The 26,700-nt window shown below is 36.5% G+C and overlaps 1 protein-coding gene across 2 annotated transcripts in view; it reads left to right on the forward strand.

Annotated features, from left to right (window-relative positions):
* USP25 (ubiquitin specific peptidase 25) overlaps window positions 1-26,419 on the forward strand; it is a 90,601-nt gene extending 64,182 nt beyond the window's left edge. Inside the window, exons 14-26 of one of the 2 annotated variants that reach the window (XM_072333221.1) lie at window positions 523-731; window positions 1,219-1,289; window positions 5,443-5,671; window positions 6,767-6,964; window positions 7,578-7,717; window positions 10,605-10,718; window positions 12,546-12,641; window positions 16,180-16,358; window positions 17,197-17,275; window positions 19,188-19,267; window positions 23,873-23,996; window positions 24,642-24,837; window positions 25,342-26,419. In XM_072333221.1, coding sequence (XP_072189322.1) covers window positions 523-731; window positions 1,219-1,289; window positions 5,443-5,671; window positions 6,767-6,964; window positions 7,578-7,717; window positions 10,605-10,718; window positions 12,546-12,641; window positions 16,180-16,358; window positions 17,197-17,275; window positions 19,188-19,267; window positions 23,873-23,996; window positions 24,642-24,837; window positions 25,342-25,514 — 1,888 coding nt within the window. In that variant the 3' untranslated portion in view covers window positions 25,515-26,419. The remainder of the gene's footprint in view (window positions 1-522; window positions 732-1,218; window positions 1,290-5,442; window positions 5,672-6,766; window positions 6,965-7,577; window positions 7,718-10,604; window positions 10,719-12,545; window positions 12,642-16,179; window positions 16,359-17,196; window positions 17,276-19,187; window positions 19,268-23,872; window positions 23,997-24,641; window positions 24,838-25,341) is intronic. The other variant, XM_072333229.1, reaches the window with a different exon arrangement.
* The last annotated feature ends 281 nt before the right edge of the window (window positions 26,420-26,700 follow it).

The following is a 26,700-nucleotide window of genomic DNA, read 5'->3' on the forward strand; positions in this document are numbered from 1 at the left end:
TAAATTTTAGAGGTTCTTTGTTGTTGCTCTTCAGTTAACATATCCTCTTGCCAGGTGATCAGGAAAAGAAAGCCTGCTAGGTATAAGGCATGAAAAGTTGTTAAACACAGAACTATATTTATTGGATTTTATGGTGAATAGACCAAGAACCAAGTTGCTGTAACTTTTCTGTCCGCAGTATAGCAGTAAGTGTTTCAAATTACATTGACAACTTTTGTGACATAATTTGAAAGTGTTGAATAGTATTTCAAGTACAGCAAATTGTGGCTTGATTGATCCAATTCCTTTATCTTTGATAATAGCAACCATAGTTGTCATTGTGCTAACATGTACGCCACAGAGTTTCCAGCCATTATGAAGCAATTTTTGGATTGATATTTTCAGTGCCTTTTTTGGATTGCTCTGTTTGTAATTACCTTTAAAATGTTTCTGGTCAAGTGAAAAACTTATTTTTATAGTATGGCCTTTAGTTTGTGTACTTGTTGATTTAGTTTTGGTATTTTATGTTCTGAATGAATGCAGCACAATAGAGCAGCAGGGGCCTTCTTCTTCAGATGTTCCAAGCACATCTCCTGTACAAAGATCTGTAATACATAAACCATTCACACAATCACGAATTCCTCCTGATCTGCCAATGCATCCGGCACCAAGGCACATCACTGAAGAAGAGCTTTCTGTCTTAGAAGGCTGTCTGCATCGCTGGAGGACAGAAGTAGAAAACGACACTAGAGGTATTGCCACAACCTGGAGAATGTAGTTGGAATTGGAAAGGGTTTCTGGAATTCGGATGGGAGAGAACTAGTCTTAATGTCTGTGTTTGTGCTGAGTTGTTTGTTTTATACTTCTGAAATTGCTTCTAGGACATAGGAGGGGAAGCAGAGTGGCCCCTTCAGTGAGGAAGAATTTAGCGCATTTTTGAGCAAAACTTTTTCAGAATGGGTAGACCTTATGGTCCATTTTGATGCCTTGGGGAAAACAAATAAGGTAGTTTTTCCAGCGGGGGTGGAATTAGTTGAGCTCTAGGAAATGAGCAACAGTGGATCACAATCATTCTGTCTACTTTCTCATTTGAGATTTGGCGTTTGGCCTATAGGTAGTTCAGCAGGTGCAGAAATGTGAGATGTACCTTTGAGCCTTTAATGAGAAAAAATAAAGATGTAGCTCGGCACAATTATGCAGCCTAATAGAAAAGGAATTCTGTTCTTATTTCTCTTTTAGATTTACAAGAAAGTATATCTAGGATACATCGGACAATTGAATTGATGTACTTTGACAAAACAATGATTCAAGTAAGTATGTTTTCTGCATCAGATAAGTAGATGTTTTTGTCACTTCTACTAAATTTTTTAGATGCTCGAGAAGTGAGCGAGAATGCAATTGTTATATACAGTGGCTTGAGAAATTACATGGAAAATCATAATGGGTCTTGCAAGCTTTCTAATTACGCACAGTCAGATGAAAGACAACATTATGGTATTTTACATGACATGAGATGCACGTAACATGATGTATGTAAGTTTAAGCAACTTTGTGGTGTAAAACCAAAATAGGTTCCATCAGGTCTTTTGATTTGAATGCGGAACTTCAGTTTTCATGTAACAGTAGAATTTTCTCAGTCTAATTCATCCTGATTGCTAGGTAGTGTAACTTCCTTTTGGTGTCAAAACTATTATTTTCTTATGCTGTATACTCAGTGTTTACTGCCATTGCAAATTGCAACTTCCATACTGAGATCTGGGAATTTACAGCACCTAGTTTTAGTTAATAATGTGGCTATAATAATAATTAAGTTAATGCCAAAGTGACTGTTTTTGTTTTTCAGTGTTTTGGTTTCCCTTTGTCTGTTTTGTTAATCTAAGGAAAATTTTAGGGCAGTTCTTCTGCTCTGTAATCAAAATAGCAATTTTAGAATGCTTTACTCTGGAATGGTGGCTCCTGTAGTATTTATTTCTCATGTTCATATGTTCATGTTCACTCACTTAAACAAGTTTAAGGGTAAAGCTTACTAACTCTGTTACTTTCTGTTAATAGAAGGAACTGTTTTCCTTCCAAATTAGATCTATTTAGTTTAGTTTTCCTTGAGGTTCATTTTCATTTGAAACACAGCTTGTTCATGGCATCTGAGTTCTGCTGCTTAGAGTTTCAGGTAGACTTTGCAAGATGGCTTTTGTTAATCTTGTTACTGGCAGGCTTTTTATTTTTTTTTAATAATACTTGTGGCAGGAAGGCTACACTCTGTGTTATATAACGCTAAAATGAAGAAATTTGTTGTTTTCATGCCCAAATAGGTAGCCCTTGTTGGCTCATGTTTTTATAAGAGGATATGCATTTGGATGTGTTACACTGGAAAAATTAGATTACTTAGTAAAACACTTTTTCCTAGTACATGGTTGTGTGGGGTAGATTTTATTCTGTTTTGAAAGAAAATTCCAGAAATAGAGGAAAACGTAGTTCTGCTGAGGGTGGTTTTGTGCCACACCTGAAAGCGGCAAGGCATATTGCTAAGTGATTGTTAGGGGACATTTTTTGACAAGGGACTCTGAGCATCTGTAGTTTCCTTCGAATAAAGGGTAAAAATGATGAGAAAGTAAGGAGATTCTTAGATAGTTCATATTCATATATAGTTCATATAGTTCACGGGTTAACCCGTGACAATGTGCTATTATTTATTCTGCAAATAAAAATACCTTCCTTAAAAAGTCTAATTTTGTGTTTCCAGACCGTATTGCCTCACAGAATAAAAGCTCTTACTTCCTGTAATTGTATCTTTTCGTGGAAAAGATCAATACTACAAATCTTCTCCTAGGGAATGGAAGAATATTAAGCTATCCTGTTGCTCAGATATATAGGGAGGCAAGGGAAAGGAGACAGCTATATGCACTCACTTCTTTGCTGTTGTGCCGAAGTATGCGTGCAAATGGAAAAGCTGAGCTGCAGAAGAGTAATCTTCACTTCCAGTCTGTGTGATTTCAGACAGGTTCAATAGTTAAATATTCCCTTTGTGACATAAATTCCTTATTTTGCTTCCTCCTCCTGAATGAGTAGACCACTTCATTGTAATTTCATTCCTCTTTTGTTTTCTTCCTTCCATGAATGTGCTGTGGGGGAAAATGAGGTGCCAGCTGGTGCTGGAGAAGCAACATCAAGTCTCAATTTGTACTAAAGAGAGCTTCATAGCTTGTTTTCTGTCTTAGGGTTCAAAGAACTCTGTTGTATTTAAAGAGCAGAGCTGACATCAGTGGTTGTTGTCTGGTACCACAGATGACTTTAGCAGTAATCTGTATGGTAGGTTACTGTGCATATCTTAAAGAAGGAACATTACCCTCTGTTTTCTAATGTAGAAACCAAAAAGGGAAAAATACACCCAAATTGGCCTTTGATGGTGAAGAAGATTGCTATAGTGACTATTCACTGATGATGCTTAGACTGGTAGTTTTATCCACTTACGCTGGTTTTGCTATTCAAACATGCAACATACAAGTTCACTGCCATCTGGATTGGGTAAAGCCATACAATCATGTAAAAAGTCATACAAAAATGTCACAAGTGCCATTTGAAAATGTTGTTCGTCTTAGGATTTATTGTTTGTAATCCTCCTACTCTTCTTAAAATAATAAGCTGGACAGTGATGCACACTGTGAAGCATTCTTCGTGTCAGTTGTATTGTTACCATTGCAAGGATGCCATTCTGATTTTCATAATTTTTTCCACCAGGCTGCTATTTTGGTTTGGGGTATGTTCTTTTTGTTTTGTTTTGTTTTGTTGCTCTGATATATCTGTTCTGTAACTGCATGTGAGGAAGGTATTGAAGTTCCATTTCTGTTTCGTAAGTACTAAGTGTAAGCTATGAAACTTAATGTTTACTTGGTCTGTTGCCCTCGGCCTTTAATTGTCATTAGTATATGGCGTATTGTAAGAGATGCCTGTGTGTATCAGACTTGCTTGTCCCTCAGTCACGGACTCTTGAGGGGCATATGCTTGGAAATCGAGCATGGATGACTGCCAGCCAGCCCTCCAGAGCTGGAGGAAAGTGTAAGGATTTAAATTCATCAGTACTGTTCTGTTTAATAATTAAGAAATTTTATCATTGAAGTCTCAAGAGACTTGGTTTAACATTTTTATTCAAGATCTGCGTATATTTTTATGCATGTGCTTGGATTTGCAGTCATCTTAAGAAAACTTCTGTACAGTTTTGATGAGATGTTAAACACCCCCCCCAGGCACATTCAGATTTAAGGACTTGCTTGAATTTCTTCCTGGGTTTGAGAGATTTACAGTGTGGTTTGGTCTCTGGGATGACAATCTGTTTGACTTTAGCTGCACTGCAGTCAGCCAGCTTTACAGTTCAAGGGAGGTTGCAAAATCTAAAGCATTTCCATATAGTCTGAAAGAGAGTAATGAGGTTAAAAATAACTTCAGGGAGTTTTAAGTCATAGTTGGGCATGTATTTATGTTTACTGATTACTTTGGTGCTTAAATGATACTTATAACTAATATCTTCTGCAGCTTTTTGAGTAGCAAAATCCACAGTACAGACTTACTGCAGTGAAAGTTGTCAGGTTTTTCATCCTAGCTAAGCTGCTATCATTCAGGCATGCTGTGCATAGCAGGGAAGATTAGTTTTTTCTATTATGTTGCATGTACTGTTTCAGGAGGTTAAAACAGGCCAACCACTAAGATACTTTTAAAATGTTTCTAAGTAAGGAAGCACTCATTCTACTCTCTGTTGTTCAGATTTCCAGTGACTTAAGTAGGAGCTGAGTATTTCATTCCTCTCACTTGTCAATGAGTACATGTAACCTGTGATACTTCTTACATTGGTCCAAAAAATTATCTTCCTTCTCTGCAGGAGGATAATGAGAGGACCTCTTTATGTGTTCCAGCCTTCGCTTTGCGGTACTTTAATGATACATTTGACACACTAGAGGGATTTTACTCTGTTGAAATGGAAGTACTAAAATTCCCAGTTATGCCTTCAAATAAAATCGCTTTATAGCACATAGAAAGCATGAGGTTCATTACCTCGAATTCACATATGCTTTACAAAATTTAGTATAAAGTTATTGGATCAGAACTGGAGCAAACTTTAGGTGCTAAAGATTGACATATTTAGGTTTTTGTTTTTTTTCTGGAGATAGAAGAACAGTAAGAATAAGTAAGAAATTAACAGAAGAGGTTACCTTGCAGTAAAGATAACAGAGCAAACATTTCTTCTGCAGGCTTCTTACTCATGTACTTATGATCTCTTTTAGCTCATAATGGTAACTTAAATAATTCAAAGTTATTTTGCATAATGGTTTGCTGATTTTAGCTTTTTGGTTTTCCTTTGTCATATTTTGATCCTCTTTATTTGTGTTACTTTTCATGTGGCAGTTATTATTGTTGGATAATCAGAACAAAACACTGACAAAGGAGTTTGATGATTCTTGTTTGTTTTTGTAGGTTCCTTATAGATTGCATGCTGTGTTGGTTCATGAAGGTCAAGCCAATGCAGGACATTACTGGGCATATATTTATGACCACCATCAGAACAGATGGATGAAGTACAATGACATTTCTGTGACAAAGTCAACTTGGGAAGAGTTGGAACGGGACTCTTTTGGTGGTTACAGGAATGCCAGTGCATATTGTTTGATGTATATCAATGATAAGGAACAATACTTGATAGAAGGTAACATTGTGGTTATGTTTTCAGCATGATACAGAATTACTGAATGCATTTATAGGGAGAGCATTTTCCTGGTGGATTTCCAGATTTTCAAAATGGCTTTAAAAATTATTGAAAATGCAATTTATAGTCATAAGTGTCAGTGAAATCTCTTCTGCAGATTAAATAATTTATTTTCAACTTTCAGATTAATAGAGATAATTGCAGTGTTTCTGTATTATTAAGAGAGCAAAATTAAGTAAGTTTGCTAATTTCGTAAGATTTTGGATCATCGTGTGCTCAGTGTTCTGGAAGTGTTATCTCCTGAAGAATAGAATAGAAATAAGGAAATACAGAAGTGATTCTTGACATAAAAATCTTTTCTTCATAAGCTTTGGGACTCACGTGAACTTTATTGGAGAGTGGAAACATGACCGTTTTTGCAGGATATTGAAATGCATCCCTGCGTATCCCTACTAACCATATGTTTAATTAAAGGAATTAATGGATTTGGATTTTTTTTTCATGTCATGTAGTTATATGTGATTGTAAGGCTCTTGTGAAAACACTGGGAGGGAGTGGAAAGGCCCTTAGTATGAGTTTTATAGACCGTGTTAACGTTTGCTAGGGGGCTGACTGAAAATGGCCAGATTTATAGAATTGTAAAATAAATCATCATAGAATGGCTTGGATTGGATTGGAAAGGTCTTCAAGGATCATCATGTTCCAGCCCCCCTGCTACAGACAGGGTTGCCAGCTGCTAGATCAAGTACTGGATGAGATTGCCCAGGGCCCCATCTAACCTGGCCTTAAACGCCTCCAGAGATGGGGCATTCATAATTTCTCTGGGCAGCCTGTTACAGTTCTTCCTCGCTCTCAATAACAAAGTAGTAATGACCTGATGATGATGCCTAAGAATTTGTCCGGATTGAAAGAGCAGTAGTAATATGTTCTTTTAGCAGGAGAGTGCTCAGTAGATGCTAGGAAAACTTAAAAGTGAGAAAGTTTGGGAGATTTGGTGTAGTATTACATGCTTTAAGTGATTCACTTGAGAAAATTTAACATTTTTTTTTCTTCTCCCTATTTTTTGTCTGAAATATGATTTGTACTTTTCTACAGAGGAGTTTAACAAGGAAACGGGGCAGATACTTGTAGGAATGGACACATTGCCTTCTGATCTAAGGGATTATGTCAAGGAAGACAATAAACGTTTTGAAAAAGAACTTGAAGAATGGGATGCAGAACTTGCTCAGAAAGCACAGCAGGAAAAATTGCTATCTCAGATTCCCAGAGCTCCAGCACCCTCACCTGCTCCAGGTTAGCTGTTTCTACTTGTTTGCAAAGGGAGTAGAATGAGAAATGGTTGGTTTGCAATAAATTGTTTAGCTGCTTAAAATAGGAAGAAATACTGATTTGTGTAATCTTGAATTTTAGTTATTTGCTTGACCAGCATAACTGAATTTTAATCTTTTATTTTTTTTTCATTTTATTTCTTTATCTTATTTTGCCTTTTCCCTTCCAGTTTTGTGCTAATTTTTTGATTTTTTGATTATTTTCCAAAGTGAAAATATACCTGGAAATCAAGCATCTGCAGATCATTTTGTATACTACTAAAATCTAGGTAGATCCTCATTTCTTTTCTCAGTTGTCTCTAATGTGATTGAACACTCCTTGCTCAGGCCTTAACAGTTCTCTAGTCAGTACCAGGTGTATTTGTTCCTAACGTAAAATTATGAGTCAATTTGTATGAAAGTGTTCAAAATGTCACGAGACGCTGACTGACAAAAAGTTGGATTTGTGAATGCAGTGACCTACCCTGCATCTTCTGTGTGGGTTACCTTATCTATGAAATGATGATCCAGATAAAACTATGAATTTAGAATTCATGCTTCTGTTAACATATGGAATTTATCTTATTTCTGTCACTAAGTTCAAGCAGGAGAACCAGAATATTTAGAGCAGCCATCAAGAACTGATCTTTCAAAGCACTTAAAAGAAGATTCTGTACAAGCGATCAATAAAGCTTTAGCTGAACAAGAAGATAGAGGTCCAGAAGCTATAATGGATACGGTGAGGAATGTTTTCAAGCTTGAAATAATTCTTTCTTTGATTTTGCAAGTGCAAGCGATAATAGCTGCTCAAAGGTGAGGGGGAGGGGAGGAGAAACAAAAATGAGCAAAAACATATTTGTTCTTCAGGGCCTGTTGAACACTACAAGTCCATCCAGAAACTGTGTACTATGTTAATGAGCATAGCAGAAGTAAAATACTGTAAATAGATGTACTCTCTGTGATTGAAGTACTTGCTGAGAGTACAGTACATTGCTCAGAATCATATTTGTGCCCACCATCAGACAACTTTTCAAAATGTTAGATGGTTCAATTTATTTTAAGGAGTTAACACTGACATTCCGTATAAAAGACTGCTTTAAACATTGATTTTTACCAGAGTACTTTGAGAATGTGAGTTATCCTGAAAGAGCTATGGAATTTAAAATAGCTTTCAGAAAGAGGCTTTTTTAACTGAATATTCTGTTTATGGAAGAAAGCTCAAAAATAGCCAAGAAAATCTGAAATGCGATAAAGCTCTTAGTTCAGCGGTATTCTGTAGTTTTAGTGCAAATTCACAAGTTCATGAAAATTAATTTTGTGATTAAGCAGATGCATGTATTATAATGATAATAACAATTACTATTGGGTGATACTGTTTTCACTTCGTATTTGAATAAATACTGATTGGAAATTGGAAACTAACTGCTTTGTGAGCTGCTAGAGAAACAAACATTTAAGTCCTTTCTTTCAGCAAGTATGTCTTGCTTCTCTATATGAATAGCCAAATATATTTGCCAGAAAAATAATATATCTTTTAAAGTATTATGTTTGTCTGACTTGAAACCATATGCCACAGAATGAGACATGCAAAATGTACAGTATGGCTTCTTTGGACACAGCTAGTAACAAATAGTGATACGTAATGAAACAAACAATTTAGTGATACAAACAACGTGCTCAAAATTTCTGATACGTTTCCTAAATTCTGGTACGAATTTTCTTTAAACAAGAGCAGTCTGGGCCCAGATAGCTTTGGGACAACAGGAAACTCTTTTTAAAGCTGAAATGATTTTCTACCTGAAATGTGTTCTATCCCTTTTTCCTGTGGTGTGAGGAGAGCAAAGGAGCATGCTTTCTCTGCTAAATCTGAGCCAGGAGGGAAATTAATCATACATTAAGATGCACTCTACCACTAATAATTTAGGCTACTGCATACTTGGTTTGTTGAGTTCTCAGAGCAGAAACCAGCTAAGGGGGAGCTTGCTTTTAATATTAATTAGCTCTTATATTAATACCTCTCATACTTACCTCTGTGGTAGCATGAGTGATCTCTGAGGGGGTAGCCATGCTGATATCCAGTCACGATAAAATGTCTTGCTTGATGCTGTCCTCTTTCTGGGCTCTCTGGGTATCCCTCTGGCAGGATGTGGAAGAGTCTTAGAAACCAAATTCCACGGATCAAGTTTTTCTGTTTAGGCTAGATGTTGTACACAATCATCACCCTTAGATCTTTGCAAGATAGTGGCTGGGAAACCACCGAGTGAGGCAGATAAAGGCCTACTTTTCCCAGTTATTCTGCTTTCTACTGCTTTGTTCTGCAACAAAGAGAATGGTTCTTTAAAAGGAAAAAGAAAAAAAAAAAAAGAAACCCACAAAAAAACCACATACCTACAATAGAACAACCAACAAACCAAACCCAACAACATAAAAACAAACCAAAATCCTACAAATTCTCTTATTTACAGAGTCCCTAAACTGTTAAAATATAAAGCTGCGTGCTACCTAATCTGAGGCTCCTCTATTAATGGATAAGAGCTACTTTGGAGTGTATCATCATATTCTTTAATTATTCTACTTTCATCTTCATTCTGGTGTGCAGTCACATATCCCTTTCCTTCACTTTTTGTTTGTCCATTTTAGACAGAGGAAAAACAACATCAGAACATATAACACACAGAATTATTGGTTACTCACCACGTGACCATTTGTGTCCATTTTTTGCCCTTGGTTCTTTTTATTTATTTGTTTCCCTGCAGTCTTCCTTTGTATTTCTACAGTGCTGGGTGTAAATTGATAGTGTGTTTCTGGAATTTTTACTAGAAAATAAAGCCATTGTGATTGCTGGAGAACAGCAGCACAGAATTCTTTCTGCACTCTGTGATTGCTCAGATTAGAGTCGAGGTTGAAGTGCTGCGAGTGTTGTAAACTGGCGATCATAAAATGATAGAATGCAGTAGCTGAGATCATCTCCGTTGTTTACAAGCTCATGTTAACATAAGAATTTCAGTGACTAAAATGATCTTCCTTTGGATCTCTGTGCAGTTATTTCTCTAAAAAACAGGCCTGTTGAGTGTGACTCACCTTTAAATATTCTTTCTAATACCTTAATTTCTAGAGGCTTTTTGTATTTTTTTTCCAGTGTATCGGAAAATGTTAGCCTTTGACTTTGTACCATTTCTTAGCATGAATTCTTCAGATACCTCGGTTATATTTAGTAACGTTTTGGTGGAGGATATGACAATATGAAGAGAAGTGGTGGTTCACAGACTCATCCTTTAAAAAAAATGCCTTGAATCTGTTGCTGCGGAGCTGCAATTGTGGCCTACTAGCCTATGAAGATCTAATTAGTGAATAAAAGGGAAAAAATGTTGTTTTTTTTTTTGTTGTTGTTATTGTTTTTGTTTTTGTTTTTAAATAATTCTATCTTAATTGTAAAATGTGCTACTTAAAGTTAACTGTAAGTAATTAGAGAGTGTAAGTGATATTTATCGTTTTTGTCAGAAATGCACTTCAAAAGCGCGTTCCATTTTATTTGATCAGCCTGTTGGTTTGCGTCTCACTGTGATTTTCTCTGCTGTGTGATTCCCCTTCCCAGCACACGTACTGATCATGATTTTCTTCTGCAGAGCTCTCATAATGCCTCAGCTCAACCAGCTCCTAACCAGCGAGTTGTAGAGGTGGCGATTCCTGATGTAGGGACTTTTGTGATTGAGTCAGAGGAGGGGGGTTATGACGATGAGGTACATTTGATTGCAATTGTGTGCACCGCTCCTACTTGGTGCTTTCTTGTGCTGCCTGATGAGAATTTTTGGCATGTTTGCACATCATGACACCTAACAAATTTGTGCATAACTATATGCTTAATGATTTGTAATTGTAGTGATGTCTTAATTGGTAATGAAGTATGAAAGGAAAGCACTAGCTACTCTAATTGGGCACGCTTTGCATGGTACTGTGTACACGGGAGGTATATTTGTCTCTTTAGCTGTGGAAGTTGAATGTTTTTGCCAGGCCAGATAGTCTCTGAAATGCTAGTGGTAGCCTGTAGACTTCTGCATTAGTTTAACAATATCAGGGTAGAGAGCGGTGGTGTTAATGTTTGTGTTTTCTTGTCAGTCTAACTAAGGTAATGTTCAAGTCTTATTTGCCATTGTTAAGCTTTTTAGACTGTGAGGATTTAATTATCTACAGAAATAACCTGACATTTATATGGCTGCTGGAAGTGACTTTTTTCCCAAGCTTGAAACAGTAAATTGCTGTTGTTGGTATTTTTGCAATTCAGACCCAGAGTGGTAAGTGTCCCTGATACTATTTGAGGAACAGATGATGGAGTTGCATTATGCAGGAGACAATAATTTCTGCTGGCCTACTTTAACAACTGAAAGCAGCACTGCCAGGGTGTCAAACTGTTCTGCCTTAACACTGCTTATTCCGTGTTTGCTTTGGTTTGGGGTTAGAGCTATTATTCTTTGCTACCTGGGTATGTGTTATTTGGTAGGCTATGAGAAGCTTTTGCTTTGCTGCAGAAAAGGATATTTCAGGAAGTTCTGTCCCATAATTATGAGCAATCGCAACTGAGAGTGGGGGATGGGAAATAGTTATTTAAATGCCATCATTGCACTGATTAGTCTTCTCACAAATGTGCAGTTTCTGCCTTTAAAGACGTGCCTTTTTAATTTTTAGGCAGTCTTGACCACCTGCCATTGTTTTTCTAGAGGGTGGTAACTTTCTTCATCATGTTATTGTTTCTTTTGTAAGTGTATTTGCTTTTTAAATTCTGTTCTTATGTGTAGGGAAGCTCTTCTGGAGGCTTTAGGGCATCTTCACTTCTTTACAGCCAGCTTTTGTTGCTGTGCCAGCTGTGTCAGCTAGACTGTGGGCAGGGAAGGAGGGAGTGTTTTTCCTTGCTCACAGATAAGCAAAGGGGAAAGGCCCCTCTGAGTATCCTACGCGTATCATATTGTTTGTGTTCAACTGATGTGAGTAGCTGTGAGATGTGTGTGTTATGTTTGGTTTTGTGTCTGTTAAATGTTTTGGTTTTTACTTTAAAAACTTGTCTGGAAATGCTTCTGGGACCAATTGTGATTGTAGCAATAAGTCCATTTACTTTGATGTTGAAATACACAAAGTGTGGTTCATTATGTTTGTGTCTAGTACATATGAAGTGTGAATGGATGATTATCTGAAACAGTTTATTTTATCCTTTGGTAGCCATGTGGTAGCACTCATTCAGTATGAAATTCCTGATGGATACTAATGCTGAACCAATGCATGCTCTTTTCCTTAGAGGTTTTGACCGTGTACTTTTCAAACTGTATTTGACACATTTGTTGTTCAGTTTTTGTTAAGCTTCCTTTAAGTCATATGTTTTGCAGTAAAAATATATACACGTGCCGTGATTGATTTGCAGAACACGCACAACAGTTCTTGTGTTGAATTGTGCCATGTCAGTGTATGCATGGATTAAGTTGTTTTTTTTTTTATCTTGCATGAGACTAAAAGCATATTGAATTTAAAACTTAAAATATTAATCATTCCAAACTTTTACCTTAAATCCCTTATGGCAGGTCATGCTGACCCCGAACATGCAAGGTATTATCATGGCTATAGGTAAAGCCAGGAATGTTTATGACAGGTGTGGGCCAGAAGCAGGGTTCTTTAAGGTACAACTAACATTTTCAATTTTTTCTCTGACTTTTTATGTTAGATATACCTTCTCCCTCCACCCTTTGATGCATATTAAGACTGTTCCAGCACATCTAAGTATTCTGTGGCATCAGTTTTCCATTTAAATAGTAACTAAATTATAAACGCTGCTAGGGAGAAATATCTATAGCTGATTCCATCTTGATTTAGCAATGTGTTGCCTTGAGTTCAGTAACTTATATACCGTCTTGTATTTAACATCTTAATAATAGCCGCAAGTAGCATGAAACCTGGATGGGTAATCAATAAGAATAGGTTTGGTGGTTTTTTCCCCTGTTCATAATAATAAGTATGTCTTTGTTGGACTATTTGGGACATCAGTGTTTTCAACAGGGTACACCAGTGTTTAGTCACTTGTTTATTTCAGAGAAATGTTCTTGTTTTGTCCTTAAAAGATTTTTAGTAAATCAAAATCTTTTTCTTTTGTTTAATGGCATTGATGTCAATACAGTTTATTTATGCAGCGTTTTGTTACAGGGAATTGGATGTTACGCTCATCGTGCTTGTTAGTCCACACACTAACTAGATTAAAAGATGCATTAGTTTTATTAAATAAGCAAACTTCTGGAGATTTTAGCTTGTAATTTTTTGAGTTTTCAGAGTATGAAAAGGGAATTACTTTCACATGTTGTAGAATCCTCTCAAATATGAGGCTTTATTTTTATGTACTGGAGGAGAGGAAAAAGTTTGAGTAACATTCTATCTTCCATTTAATTTTTATGGTGCAGTTGTGCTGAAAGAAAACATTTAAAACATTTGAACCCCTCTCCCAAAACAAGGCGAAAACAAAACAAAAATCCCAAGCCACCTCTATGATCCTTTGCTGTGGAAAAAATTTACATCTCATGTTTGCTTGTTTATTTTTTTTTTCTTTTTTTTATTTATGTTTGGTAGGTTGGGTTTTTTGGGTTTTTTTGTGTGTGTGCATTTTTTTAAATGGACATTTTTTGAAGTGTTATAACTGTGTTGCATTTGTCTCTGTTAATCATGCCCACCATCAGGCATCGAAGAGACAAGTGCCATGGCCTTTCTATAATGAAATAGGTTTTGTTTGGCATTCAGTGCTGTGTTTTCAAATTTGACACTTAATGAGAAGCTATTTTAATTAAAAACAAAACAAAGCAAATCAAAAAGCGCAAACTTCTTTTTCAGAAAGGTTAATTACACTGATTTATTTACTTATTTTTAACGTTAATTGTGTTCTGATGATGAAAGCATTCTGATGAAAAGCTCGGTTGAGATGTGGAGGTTGGGGGTAAAATTTATCTTTGAGAAAGTGTTTTTAAAACTGAAATGTTGGAGAGAGTAGAAGTCTCCTTTCTCATTTCCTCCTGAGTCCTGTTCAAAGCAACTTAGCATTGCTGAAACATACTTCATTTTTTAGTAACATATTAGTCTGGATGTTTGCAGATGAAGTGATTCTACCCTACTGCCAGGTTTCGTATTTTGAAATGTGTGAGGTGAAAACCCCTCCTATTCCTTGGAATTGCTATCAGAAAGGTTCTGTGATATTTTTTATGCGGCTCTGCTCTGGTTTTGTTTGTGTCTTTGTTTTTTATAACAAGCATCTACAAAAGACTGGGTGTTATTTCTGTGATGTTCTTATTGAAGTGTAATGCAGATAAAGCCCATTTGATGAGAGTCATTGTTACTGCCAAAGTTTGAGTCCTACTTTACATTTCAGACTTCAGGCTTAACCTGATGCAAAGCAACTAAGATGTTTATCGATCAGTCATATGTCTCTAAACTTTATACACAGTTTATTGCAGTGTGTTTGCCTTAAGATTTTTATATAACATTCTTAGTGAGAAACTTAAAACTTATCATAGTATCATATCATAGTATCATAGTATTGTGCGAGTTGGAAGGGACCTTAGAGATCATCAAGTCCAACTCCCGGGATTCGAGCCCTCTGTGTAGCAGAGCGGCACTTCTACCCCCTGCTCCACAGGGGGGGATTCGAACCCGGGCCCCCTGGTGTTGCAAACGGGAATTTTACCGCTGCGCCACCGGAGGCACACAATACTTATTTCCTGTATTTTGTTTGAAGGAATAATACTGGTTGTTTTTTGGTTGTTTTTTTTTTGTTTCTTTTAGTGTGTAGAATTTATGAATCTGGAGCATAACATTTACCTTCTTTCTAAATATGTATTTGAAAATCTAGATTTCCTTGCATTTTTCCTATCTGGGTAATTCTCTGAAGAACTAAATGCAGGACAGCATTAGCTTTTTATTTCATGCCAACCTCAGAAAAGAGGCTTTAATAACTTTGTTATCTGTGTTTGTTTTCTAATGGTAGAATGTCTTATGATGTAAGATAATAGAAACACTGCGTGTGACTTTTGATAATTATCACTGGTTCTCCAAAGCTCTTTTTTAATAATAATGTGTATCATTAGTGTTTTAAAATATGAATGCAGAATGTTCTCCTCTCTTTCAAGGTTCTCCATGCACTCTCTGATTAAACCAATATGAATAGTGACCTACTCATGTCTTCAGTCTCAAAACAGAATGTTTCTTGGTAGAGGCTATTAGCCCGGATTTCTAGTATTTAAATGTTAAGAAATATTCTACTGTCAGGTAGAGGCATAAAGGGAATTGGAATATTGAATAGGGCATTTTCTGCCTGGCTTTATTTTCTATGTATATGGTATTGAGACTACTAATGTGTGAAACTACTGTGTTAGGTCGGTTGTTTCAAATTGATTGTAATATTAGACAGCAGTTTGATCACCTCCATATTTTGAAGGAGAAATTACAGAATATACTAACATTTGTCACCATTTTTCTAATTATTTTTCTCATTGTTGTTCTTGTTTGTGCTGTATAGTTTCAATGGATAATTTCTAACAAACATAGCAGATAAGACTTATTAAAATCTAGTGTGTGGCAAAGGGAGCTCTTCCTATAAGCTCAAAAGTGGACCTAAAATACTCAGTGAGGAACCTGTCTTTGCCTTATGGGAGGCTAATACTAACCATATTGAAGTATTTTGTTTAGAAAATTTTTGATGTGCAGTGATTTCTGTTCTGACTTGCTGTTTTCAAAATCACACATGTTCATTAAACTTTACATATAATTTATTTGTGTATTGGCATTTCAACTATGTATTAGGGGTACTTTTTGGTCTTCAGAGATGTTAGAAAAATCCTTAAAGTAAAATGCCTTTTATACTGTTTTAGGACAGTGCATGCTTAAAGAAGCCTCTTTAGGGTCTAGATAAACCTTCTCTCAGGGGTGATATAGTGCAGGACTGGGATTGCTTTTGAAGTACAGGTCCACTTGGGGTTTTGGCAGCCCTCATCAGGGAGAGGCAGGAGCAGCTTTGCCATTTGTCAGTTTTTTTACTGTAGTTCAGACTTGCTAAAAGGGCAGGGTATGGAATTGTTAAAATTCTTTTGTAGTCAGTGGGCCATGGACATAAATTACTCCTACTGTCTGAAAAGTCTGAGTTAAAAGCCAGAAAGAATAATGAATGTTTTAAAATTTATTTAGGCAATTAAGTTGGAATATACGCGACTGCTAAAATTAGCCCAGGAAGATCCACCACCTGAATGCGATTACCGTTTGCGTCATGCAATAGTTTACTTCATCCAGAACCAGGCACCAAAGAAGATAATTGAGAGAACGTTACTGGAACAGTTTGGAGATCACAATCTTAGCTTTGATGAAAGGTAATAAGATCAGCATGTCTCTTTTCCTGTGCTTGTTTGAGTTCTGTGATGTGTAAAGATGCTCTTTTATATTCAGATATGCATGTAGTGAAAAGAACAAGAGTTTGTACTTTTGGCTTTATCTTCTAGTTAATAGCTTGAAAGTATAAAATGCGTAGAAGAATAATTTTATGCAAGTTCTAATCTTTATAAAAATCTCTATTAAAAAGAGTAAACAAGAAGTTGGGTTGTTATTTGTAAAAAGTGAGGAAAAATCCTCAGTGTTGCTCCTAATTGTATACAGTTCTCTGTATCTGTTTTTTGGAACACTTAAGGCCATGATTCTTCACTGGCCTAAAAGTCAGCAGTAGAAAACAAATCCTGGCATCTCTTAAAATGGGACAGCAGTCTAGACGAGTAACTTATTTAAGTGCAAGACAGTGTCATATACTTACTAAAACAAAATAAAAAAATGAAAGGTAGAGAGTGCTAGTCTGATTTCTTAATTATTGACAGCTGTTCAGTCTTTGGTTTTAATCCTCTAGTATTACTTTCACAAAGTGAGAGTTGGGGAGCTTCAAGCCATCTGAACTTCAAATTTGAAAGAACAAAAAAAGAGTAATGCAACATTTTAGTTAATAAACCAGGAAGTAATTCCTAAGTGGCATGAATGTCTATCACGTACTTGAAAAGCATGCCTTCTGCTGATTGTGCAGTGGTAGTAGCAAGCAGATTTTTCACGGTGTTTCCATGCTGTTTTGTATAAGGCTGTATTCTGAACTGTTTGAGTTTGCTGTCTTCATATAGATAATATTCTTTGAAAATTTCTCTTTCATGATTTCTTGTGGCTTTTTATAAGGTGCCGTAACATAATGAAGGTTGCTCAAGCTAAGCTTGAAATGATAAAGCCAGATGAAGTAAACATGGAGGAATACGAGGTCAGTATTTCTTATGCTGTAAATTAAACAACTGTAACTTTAAATAATTATCAATATGCTGAATTTATCTTCTTATTTTACACTGAGAAGATGAAACTAGTTCCTGAAACTTATAGTTTCCTATAAGTTCCTTATAGGCAAGCTGCTCTGACCAGTTGATCTAAAGCCAATTTTTCCACATCTGTAATTTCTAGGTCAGATTTGACATGAACCACAGATAAATGTCAAGGCTGATTCTGTCCATACTCCTTAATGTGCTTTGACGTCACTAACAGTATTTCATAATTTAACACCGTGTGAACCAATTGGCTTTCTCTAGTCAGAAACTGCTGTGAGTTGAAGGAGTAAAAGGGATCTAAGGCCAGCTTTAAACATCTAGAGAACTGGGTCACAGGGTTCAGGGTCACATTTGTGCTTTTCATGCAGCTTTTTTTGCAACCATTTCCTTTTTCTTACTAACACCTTTCTCTACATCTTTTCATTTGCTAAGACCATACATTTTCAGTTTATGCATTTATTTTTTTCTCCTGTGCTACTTCAAACAAACAAACAAAAAAACCTTTGAAAACAAAGAAAGGAGTAAATTGAAGACATTATACAAGTGTGCCTTATATTTGCTAAAACGCTTCATTTGATATTTAAGGCTAACTCTGTAGCTGTCATTGCAACACAAGTTCCAGTTCTCTGTGATATTGTTCATTAAGGCCTCTGAAAAGGCCGTATTTATATCCTGGGTAGATTCCAATACACCACTTAAACCTCATTGTTATGCTTATAGGTCCAAAACAGCTTGTTCAGGAGGACTATGGGAGTAATCTTGCCTTCAAAAACAACAGCAAAAAATGCCAGCTTGTCATTTCTGTTTACCAGGTTTAGAAACTACAGTACATATTACTACATTAAAATGTGCCCTCAAAGGCTATGGTGAAAGAACTCTCATAATGTTGTGTTTTTAGGCTGTGTGAGGCTACACACAATTCAGAAAACTTAAGTTTCCTGTAAGGCATTGCACAAGTAGAATTAACAATCCTGGGCTTAGCTTTAAATGAGGGAGTGGGAGGAATCTTCTTCCCTTAAAGGCACATGCCACCTTCCTGAAGCAGATAGCTGGTGATAACTCTGAAGACTGTATCACTCATTGTCCAGTATAAGACTCACATTTCATAGAACCTTTCTTCTCAAGTTTTTTTGTGTTGAATCTGTAGGTGGCTATATATTATGGTATGTTGTCCCTTATTTAACTATTAATGAATGATTAAAAGCTTGTTAACCAACTGCAAAAAAGACAATCTTTTCTTATAGAGCAGTCATCTGTAAAGTGTATTAGTAGTCACTTTGTATAAGTGGTGATGCAGCGAGTTAAATGTTTTGCACCAACATTAACATTGCCACAGTCTGAAGTACTCAACAAGCTGTACAAGCCATTTGGGTTTTTTGTCACTTCTTATTGCATGTGTTCAGGCATTTTGTATGTCTTTCTTAAATGAAACTTAACATTAAGTTTATATATAAGCTTTCTTTCACTTTCTGAGTAAAGAACTGTGTGTAATGAAAAGAAGAAAAACAGACTGTTAGCCTCTACATTGTTGAGGGGGGAAAGCAGCGATTCTCATAATTCTGACTGTGGTTCTCCAAAAAAAAACCTTTGTGTTCCTTTCAGTTCAAATGGTAATGCATTCCTGTGTTTTGTTTATGTTTTTAATAAAAATCCCACCGGAAACTCATCTAGAAATATTGTAGGAACTTAAGAATCTTATTTTCATTGAGTGAGGGGGGATTCAGAGTGACATTTCCAACATATAAACTTAATAGGAGTCCTTATCACTTACTGTGAGTATTCAGCACTAAGTGTGTAAAATACTTGTATTTCATGTTTGTGGATGAAATTCTATATACCCTTTCTTATATGCAGAGATGGCATCAAGACTATAGAAATTTCAGGGAAACAACCATGTTTCTCATGGTAGGATTGGAGTTTTTCCAAAAAAAGAGGTAAGTGGTAGTATAGAACTCAAATATGATAGAGTGATTTGAAGGCAATATGTAACATTGATTAAGTTAAAAATTGTTATGAAAATTAAGAACTGCTTAATGTGTTCTTCATTGTATTTAATTAATTTCTTCAGTCTCACATCTAGATCAGTTTCCTACAACTTCATGCTTTTAAGTTCCACTTATTCGTCCCTTATCAAGTCATGAACTCTCTTCAGTGCCCCACAAGCGCTTCTATTTCTTCTTCTCTCCTACTCTGAACGGTCTCTGTATTCCTCAGATATAAGAATCTTTCCTCCGTTGTACCATATGTACACATATATGTGGACCTGAATCAGCTTGAGAAGGGAGCCCACACAAGCTTAATGAGGCTCAGCAAGTGCAAGTGAAAGGTGCTGCACCTCAGTTGATGCAGTCCCAGATACATGTACAGATTGAAACACACAGAAAACAGCCATGTAGAGAAGTCTTGGGGGAATTCTGGTGGATGAAAACCTTGTCATAAGCAAGTAGCGTGTGCTTGCAGATCAGAAGGCCACTTGTATCTTGGGGCTGCACCAAAGGAGGGCTGGCCAGCAGGGAAAGGGAGTTGATTATCCCCATATATTCTGCCCTTATAAGGCGTCATCTGGGGTACTGCATCCAGGCCAAGGGCCCCCAGCCCAAGAAAGACACGGAGCTCTTGGTGTGGATCCGGAGGAGGGCTATGAATATGAGAAAAGGGCTGGAGAGCCTTTCTGTTGAAAGGCTGAGAAAGCTGGGCTTGTTTGGCCTGGAGAACAGAAGGCTCTGTGGGGACCTCCTTGCAGCCTCTCAGTAATTAAATGGGGCTTTTGAGCAGGAGGGAGGCTGACTTTTTATGTGAGAGGGTAGTGATAGGACAAGGAGGAGCAATTTTGACGTAGAAGAGGGGAGATTTGAATTAGATGTTAGGAAAAAAAATCTACTCAGAGGGTGGTGAGGAACTGGCACAGGCTGCGTGGAAAGGCTTTGGATGCCCCATCACTAGAGCAGCTCAAGGCTGGGTTGGATGGGGTCCTGGGCAGCCTGAACTGTTGGAAGGCAGCCCTGCCCTTAGTGTAGGGGTTGGAACTAGGTGGTCTTTAAGGTCCTTTCCAACCCAAGCCATTCTGTGGTATCTATATGCCAAATTTAGTTTCTTGTCTGTATGTTGTGTAGCAAATTGCTTCCTGTTTCTCTTTCTTGTCTTGTATGTTTCCAGAGAAAAAAGTCTCTAACAAAACAAAATGATAATAACATACTTATTTCTGTAATAAGTTATGTGTTTATGTAGTGGTTAACACAGTGAGCCCATAATTCAGGTTTGCTACACTGTATTAGTAAATGTTAGTATGTTTACTAATAATCTAAATTGGCACATCCCAGTTTGTTAGTATTAAACAGCTTGTATATAGAACTTGGTCAGAAGATTGCTTGGCTTAACTGAAAAAAAAAAAGCCAACACAAAACAGTCTGGTATTGCTGGATCCCTTATAGAGGAAAAAAAGAAAGCAATGTGGTGTGTAGGAATCCTGCTTTTCCTGGACATAATGCTCCAAGCATGAAGTACTTTTGGTTCCTTAACATTAGGTCTCCAGCATGACAGTTTTGGCTGCAAAATTGCAGTGTTTTCACTATTCCACTTCTTACAATAATACATTCTCCTTGGTCCAGTGGGAGGGAAATTAACAGAAACCATAAACTAGTTTCTGTATGTGCTGAACAGCATTTTCGTTACGGCTATCTAGTTTTTATGTTGATTTGAAAGGTTCGAGTGACCCAGGTAGAAAACAAGCCTATATTGACCAGTTGTACACTTTGATATTGGTGAGAAATGTAAAAAATACGATACTGTCAGACTCATCTAACATCCAGGAAAGTGTAGCGTTCATTTCCTTTGTCAGTGAATGCAATTTCATAAATACTTCAAGTGGTATTTAATACAAAGACACTTAGATTAGAGGTAAACGCGCTTTAAAGGATGAGTGAGGATGGGGTATCCATTGACTTAATTTAAAGGCGTCTGTTGAAATGACACTCCCATGTTTCAGCTACTGGTTCCCAAACACCTGAGGTAATTACCGACATCTACAACTTGTTATATTCTTAGAGGACAGTGCTACTGTCCATATTCTGAAAATGAGACTAAACTGATCATCTATTCTGATTTTCCTTCAGTCTCTAGATGGAGCCAAAAAAACAGCCTTTACTCAGGGAATCTGATTTTCTCAATAGTGCTGTGCTGAGCAAAGACAAAAACATTAAAAATGTTTTTACTTTTTCCTTCTACCATGCTAATAGATTACTTTTAGAGGTGTTGGTACTGGAGTGCTGGGCATGGAAGACTGTACTTTGAAGGCAAAGGAAACAATAGTTTCTCAGTATTTCTGAAAATTACCTGGAGTATGTTTTTTGCTGAAGTTTTTTCCTGAAAGTATGCATGATTTAAGAGTCATGCCTAGCTTCAGAGTTCACTGTGATCCTTTATGGTGATTCACAAGGCCTTTTCACTGCAGGTGAAGAATTGAAGGGTCCTTAGGCATACCTTCTCTGACTGTGCTATTGAGTAGGAAACTGCTGTGGGTGAGGTGAATGTAGTCAACTAAGGAACCTTGGCAGGGCATTTGCTTGTAGCTTGTTCTCATGGTAGTGACCGAAAAGCAAATAAACTCTAGACCTTAGCAGCAGTTGGATTCTATTTTTTTTTATTATTATTATTATTTTATTGTTAATAGTTTGACTTTTCAGCTTTGGCAGAATTTATCTATCTATCTATTTATTTATTTGTAGGACATGTTAAAGTTTAATTTATCCATACCTGTGCTTTCCAAAGTCTAGACCCAGTGAGCTCCATAATTCCGCATGCCATTTTAAGTTCAGACTTAACGAACTGGAAGCTAAATGCAATTCATATGTGAAAAGCTAGCATCTATTTGCTTAATTTAAGCTAAAGTTACATTCCCGGAATTCTCAAGATATGTAAGATATTTGAGCCTGGCTTTACAACAATAATGATGATAAATGGTTTCCCTTCCTGTGAGGTAGCAATGCTGCTGGTTCAGGTAGGGATTACGCAACTCTCAGAGCGGGAGAGAGGATCTGGGAATAAAGCAGCTGCCAGGTACAAGTTTTTAATTTGGATCAACTGAGTTGTTGACATCGTTAGTTCGGCTTGCAGTTTCTCAAATAACTGAACCAAGAATGGAAAGGAATAGAAAGTCTGGCTCCTCTGGCTTTGTATCCATCAGTCCCAGTTTCTTGCAGTCATGTTTTCCACTGTCTTCCTACATTAACATTTCTGCTGTCAAGTTAGTTGCGTTAGTTTGTGGCTTGGAGAGATTTTATGAGCAGACATGGACTTAAGAAGAGGGCCATAGGATTTCTTGCTTTAATAGAAACAGTTCTGTATTTTGAGGACAGAAAGAGAGAGAGTAGCAATTGTACATAAGTCATATATTAAGTAGGAAATATTTAGGATTACAAGAAAAAATAGTGATATTTGAAAGTAAAGCTTTAAGCAACCATTGCTATTTAAAGTAACCTTTTCCCTTTTTTTTATGTTGTCTTGTTGGGAGGCCTTACTGTAAGTCTCGAGTTTGCCTACTTTGGAAAATTCTGACGTATTCTTCATGTACCCTGTGCTCTGTGTGCTCACACATAATTTTTAGCCACTTTTAGTAGTTTGATGTATTGGTAGTTTAAGCTCTAACTTTGACTTTCTGTTCTCACTACGAGTGTATAATACACTGTTCTTCTAATGCTCCATTAGAACATTTCTCTCCCAATTCTTCTAGTTGTTTGAATTAAAATGAGACATCTAATTGCTTGTTTATAGGATAGTTGCCTGAACTGCTTTCAGTGGCTGTCTGTCTTAACTCGGTTTCTGCAAGTCAGTGGACTAACAATTTAAGATGTTAGCTAGAAATAGTATGCAGTAGTGTGAGGGGAGATGATTGAACGGGGTGTGATGAGATCTCTGTTGATTATTAACAGTTAGGTTCTTAGGCCCTCTTTTACTTATCCTTTACCAGTTAGGCGTGTTTTTATTATCTGCATTTAGGTTACAGATAGAAATGCCAATAGAGAGATACTTCTGATTTTGAAATGCTCTTGTGGCATCCTACGTCGCTTTAGACTTCACTAGTCCAGAAAAAAAGTTAGCGAGGCTGAAAGTTCACAATTTATTTTTAAGGTTAGTTTTATTGCTCAGGCATAGAACGCAGTCAGGGTAGTGGCAATAGAAGATCAATTCTAATGTGACATAAATGCATACAGGAAAAAAATAAGCTTTCATGCATATTCAAGGTTAATCCAAAGCCATTTTTGAAGTGGGTGAAATGATATAGGTTTATGTCAGTGAGCTTTGGATCACACTTCATGTGCAAGTTATCTAGCCTGATAATAAAATACATTGTTCTAATTTATACAAAAGAAGAATATATGTGGTAGAAAAAGCAACATTATGAAGAGATGGATGGGGAGGGTTGGATTTGCAGTCAAGCAAGTAAGTGAAGTTGCATATCCTATGAAGAACATAGTAGTTAACTTGAAATAGGTGTTACCTGGATTTGCATCTAACAACTTTGTTTCTTTACTTTGCTTTAGCTATATGGAAGCCTTGCTCTACCTTATCTATGCTTACCAGAATAACAAAGAACTCTTGTCCAAAGGCCCATACAGAGGGCATGATGAAGAGCTGATATCTCACTACAGACGAGAATGTTTGCTAGTAAGTGAAGGGTGAAATATACTACAAAAGTTGAATTTTCCACATAGCTTTAACAAATTAGGCAATGTTGCCATATTTTCAAAAAACCAAAAGCCAAAGCATTTTCGTTAAAAATTACAAAGATTTCAATAAGAAAAAGGTGAGAGGAAGAAATGTGTGTAGTGAGAATAATGCATGTGTTTATTTTAAGTAATCAGTTTCCTTATCATTCTAAGTAGTGTTCTCACTGCTGTTGTGTCTGGGCTAGGTAGAAGCAACAGTGGGCAGTATTGGTGGGTGAACTTGCAATGTTATTGCAGTTGGACAGGGATGCCAATGTTTAGAAAAAGGTATCAGCAGAGTATGATTTTTTTTCCTTGATTGTGTCACCTGTTTCTTAGCAATCGTAAGACTAGGCAAGAGCAGACAGTAGGACCTCAGTTTTGAAAAGGAGTAGCTGAAAAAGTTGACTTGGCAGGTATCAACTGAAGTGGCCTGAGGAGAGTAGTACAAGATCAAATGGTTTAATAAAGTTTATGTACCATTGCTGTGAACGTTAAAGCTCAGTTGTTATTGCAGATTTGCCATAAGGCAAACAAAAACAGAATGGTGAATTTTGAAATGCTGTATACTTAAAGAATTTCTTTTTTGTGGTGGTACGTGAAGAAACTAAATGAACATGCTGCAGCACTGTTTGAATCAGGAGATGATCAGGAAGTAAACAATGGCCTGATCATTATGAATGAGCTTATTGTCCCATGTTTGCCATTACTTCTGGTGGATGAAATGGAAGAAAAAGATATTGTTGCTGTGGAAGATATGAGAAATCGTTGGTGTTCCTATCTTGGACAAGAAATGGAACGTAAGTATTTATTAAAGTATAAGGTGCTCACACGCTCCTGATTTTTATTTATTACTTTTTAAAATATTTTGGTTTGTGTCTTGAACAGAGCCTGAATCTTTTGTGTTTTGCTAACATATTTTGAATTACCATGACTTTAGAGTAATACTGTACACATTTAAATGAACAGCAGTTTTTCCCATGCATAATAATGAAGTTCTGCGATATTTTCTATATGTAACAAAGTCCTTAAAGGAAACTTCTTTTTTTTTTTTTTTCTTCCCCAAAAGGAAAGACATTCATGTTGATAGACCCTTTGAAGGGGTATTTATGCTAACATCTTCCTAGGAACTAACGTGTCCTTCAGTATTCACTGAAGAAAGTGCATTATTCCGAGTGAAACTCTTCATACTCCTATCCCTGTAAAAAAAAAAGAAAGAAAAAGAGTCAGTTTGGGTCAGGAAGAGGAAAATTGCACCTGCGGACATAAAAGCTTATGATTGTTTTCTTTTCTTTCATTTGCAGCTAACTTGCAAGAAAAGCTGACGGATTTCCTGCCAAAACTACTAGATTGTTCTACAGAGATTAAAGGTTTCAATGACCCGCCAAAGTTACCCTCCTACTCCACACATGAACTGTGTGAAAGATACGCCCGAATCATGTTGTCACTCAGTCGAACTCCAGCTGATGGAAGATAAATTCTGCAACCTTCCTGAGCACACTGTATAAACTTTTTTAGTTCTTAAACCTTGCCTTCCTGTCACAGGGTTTGCTTGTTGCTGCTATAGTTTTTAACTTTTTTTTTTTTTTTTTTTATTTTAATAACTGCAGAAGAGAAATGACTGTACAAAGTTTAGCCAGACTGCAAACAGTTAAAGCTGAGAATCGCATGGCACTCAGTCGTTTCAACCAGAATTGATGCAACTTGCAAGTCTGATAATTATGGCAAAACTGCTTTTTTTTGCCACTTCTCTGTTACAGTATTACTTTGCTTTTATCTTAAGATCCTTTACTTTATCAACAGCTGTCTGGATCATTTTGTGACTGCAACTACTTTAAGTGTCCAGTGCTGTGTAAATACATGGTACTCGGTAGCTTGTAAATGAAATGAAAGAATAAAGTTTTATTTATGGCTACTTCTGTGTTTGCAAGCAGATACCTTGTATATTAGTGTAAAATATGGGCATTTTTAGGAGAGATACAGTATATTGATGGGTAACTCCATTTTATAGACAAGATTCTTCAGGATTTATGGACAGTTATATGAAGGTAGTCAGAGATTACTGTATGTGAATATACTAAAAAACTGTCGCAGTATTATATACTTCTGGTTGGGATTCTTTTGTATATACTTTTCTGATCTTTATGATACTGCACCTGAACACTTCTGTGTGTGTGTGTGTGTGGCTATGCCACGTGTATTCTGATGACAAGGACTGGTTTCTGAAGCAAAACAACAATGATACTTCACTTCTATTCTTAGAAAAAGCTTGAAAGAAAAAAAAAAAAACAAAACTATTTTCATTAGAAATATATTAAAATCTCTAAGCAAAATTTTTAGGAGTTGATTTGAATAGAGAAAATAAAGATTTTGAAAAAGTGGACTTGGCGGATCTTAAGGGTTAATTGATTTTGTTGTTTTTTAAAAACAAACAAACAAAAAATAACCCAGGTATTTTAGCTATGTAAATGACCAGAAGTAAAACTACAACTAATCCCTGACTTGAAATGTGTTGCTATTGATGCAACAAGAATCTGAGAAATCTGATGTGTGTCCTAATCACATTTCTGTTGGATGTGAAAGAAAAGTTCTACGGGGCTTGTTTTGTAGAACTGAAACTCTGTCTAGTTTAAACAAAGAGTGCTACTTATTTTGTGGAGAAA

Source organism: Excalfactoria chinensis, chromosome 1 (genome assembly GCF_039878825.1).
Source record: "Excalfactoria chinensis isolate bCotChi1 chromosome 1, bCotChi1.hap2, whole genome shotgun sequence".
Lineage (NCBI taxonomy): Eukaryota > Metazoa > Chordata > Aves > Galliformes > Phasianidae > Excalfactoria > Excalfactoria chinensis.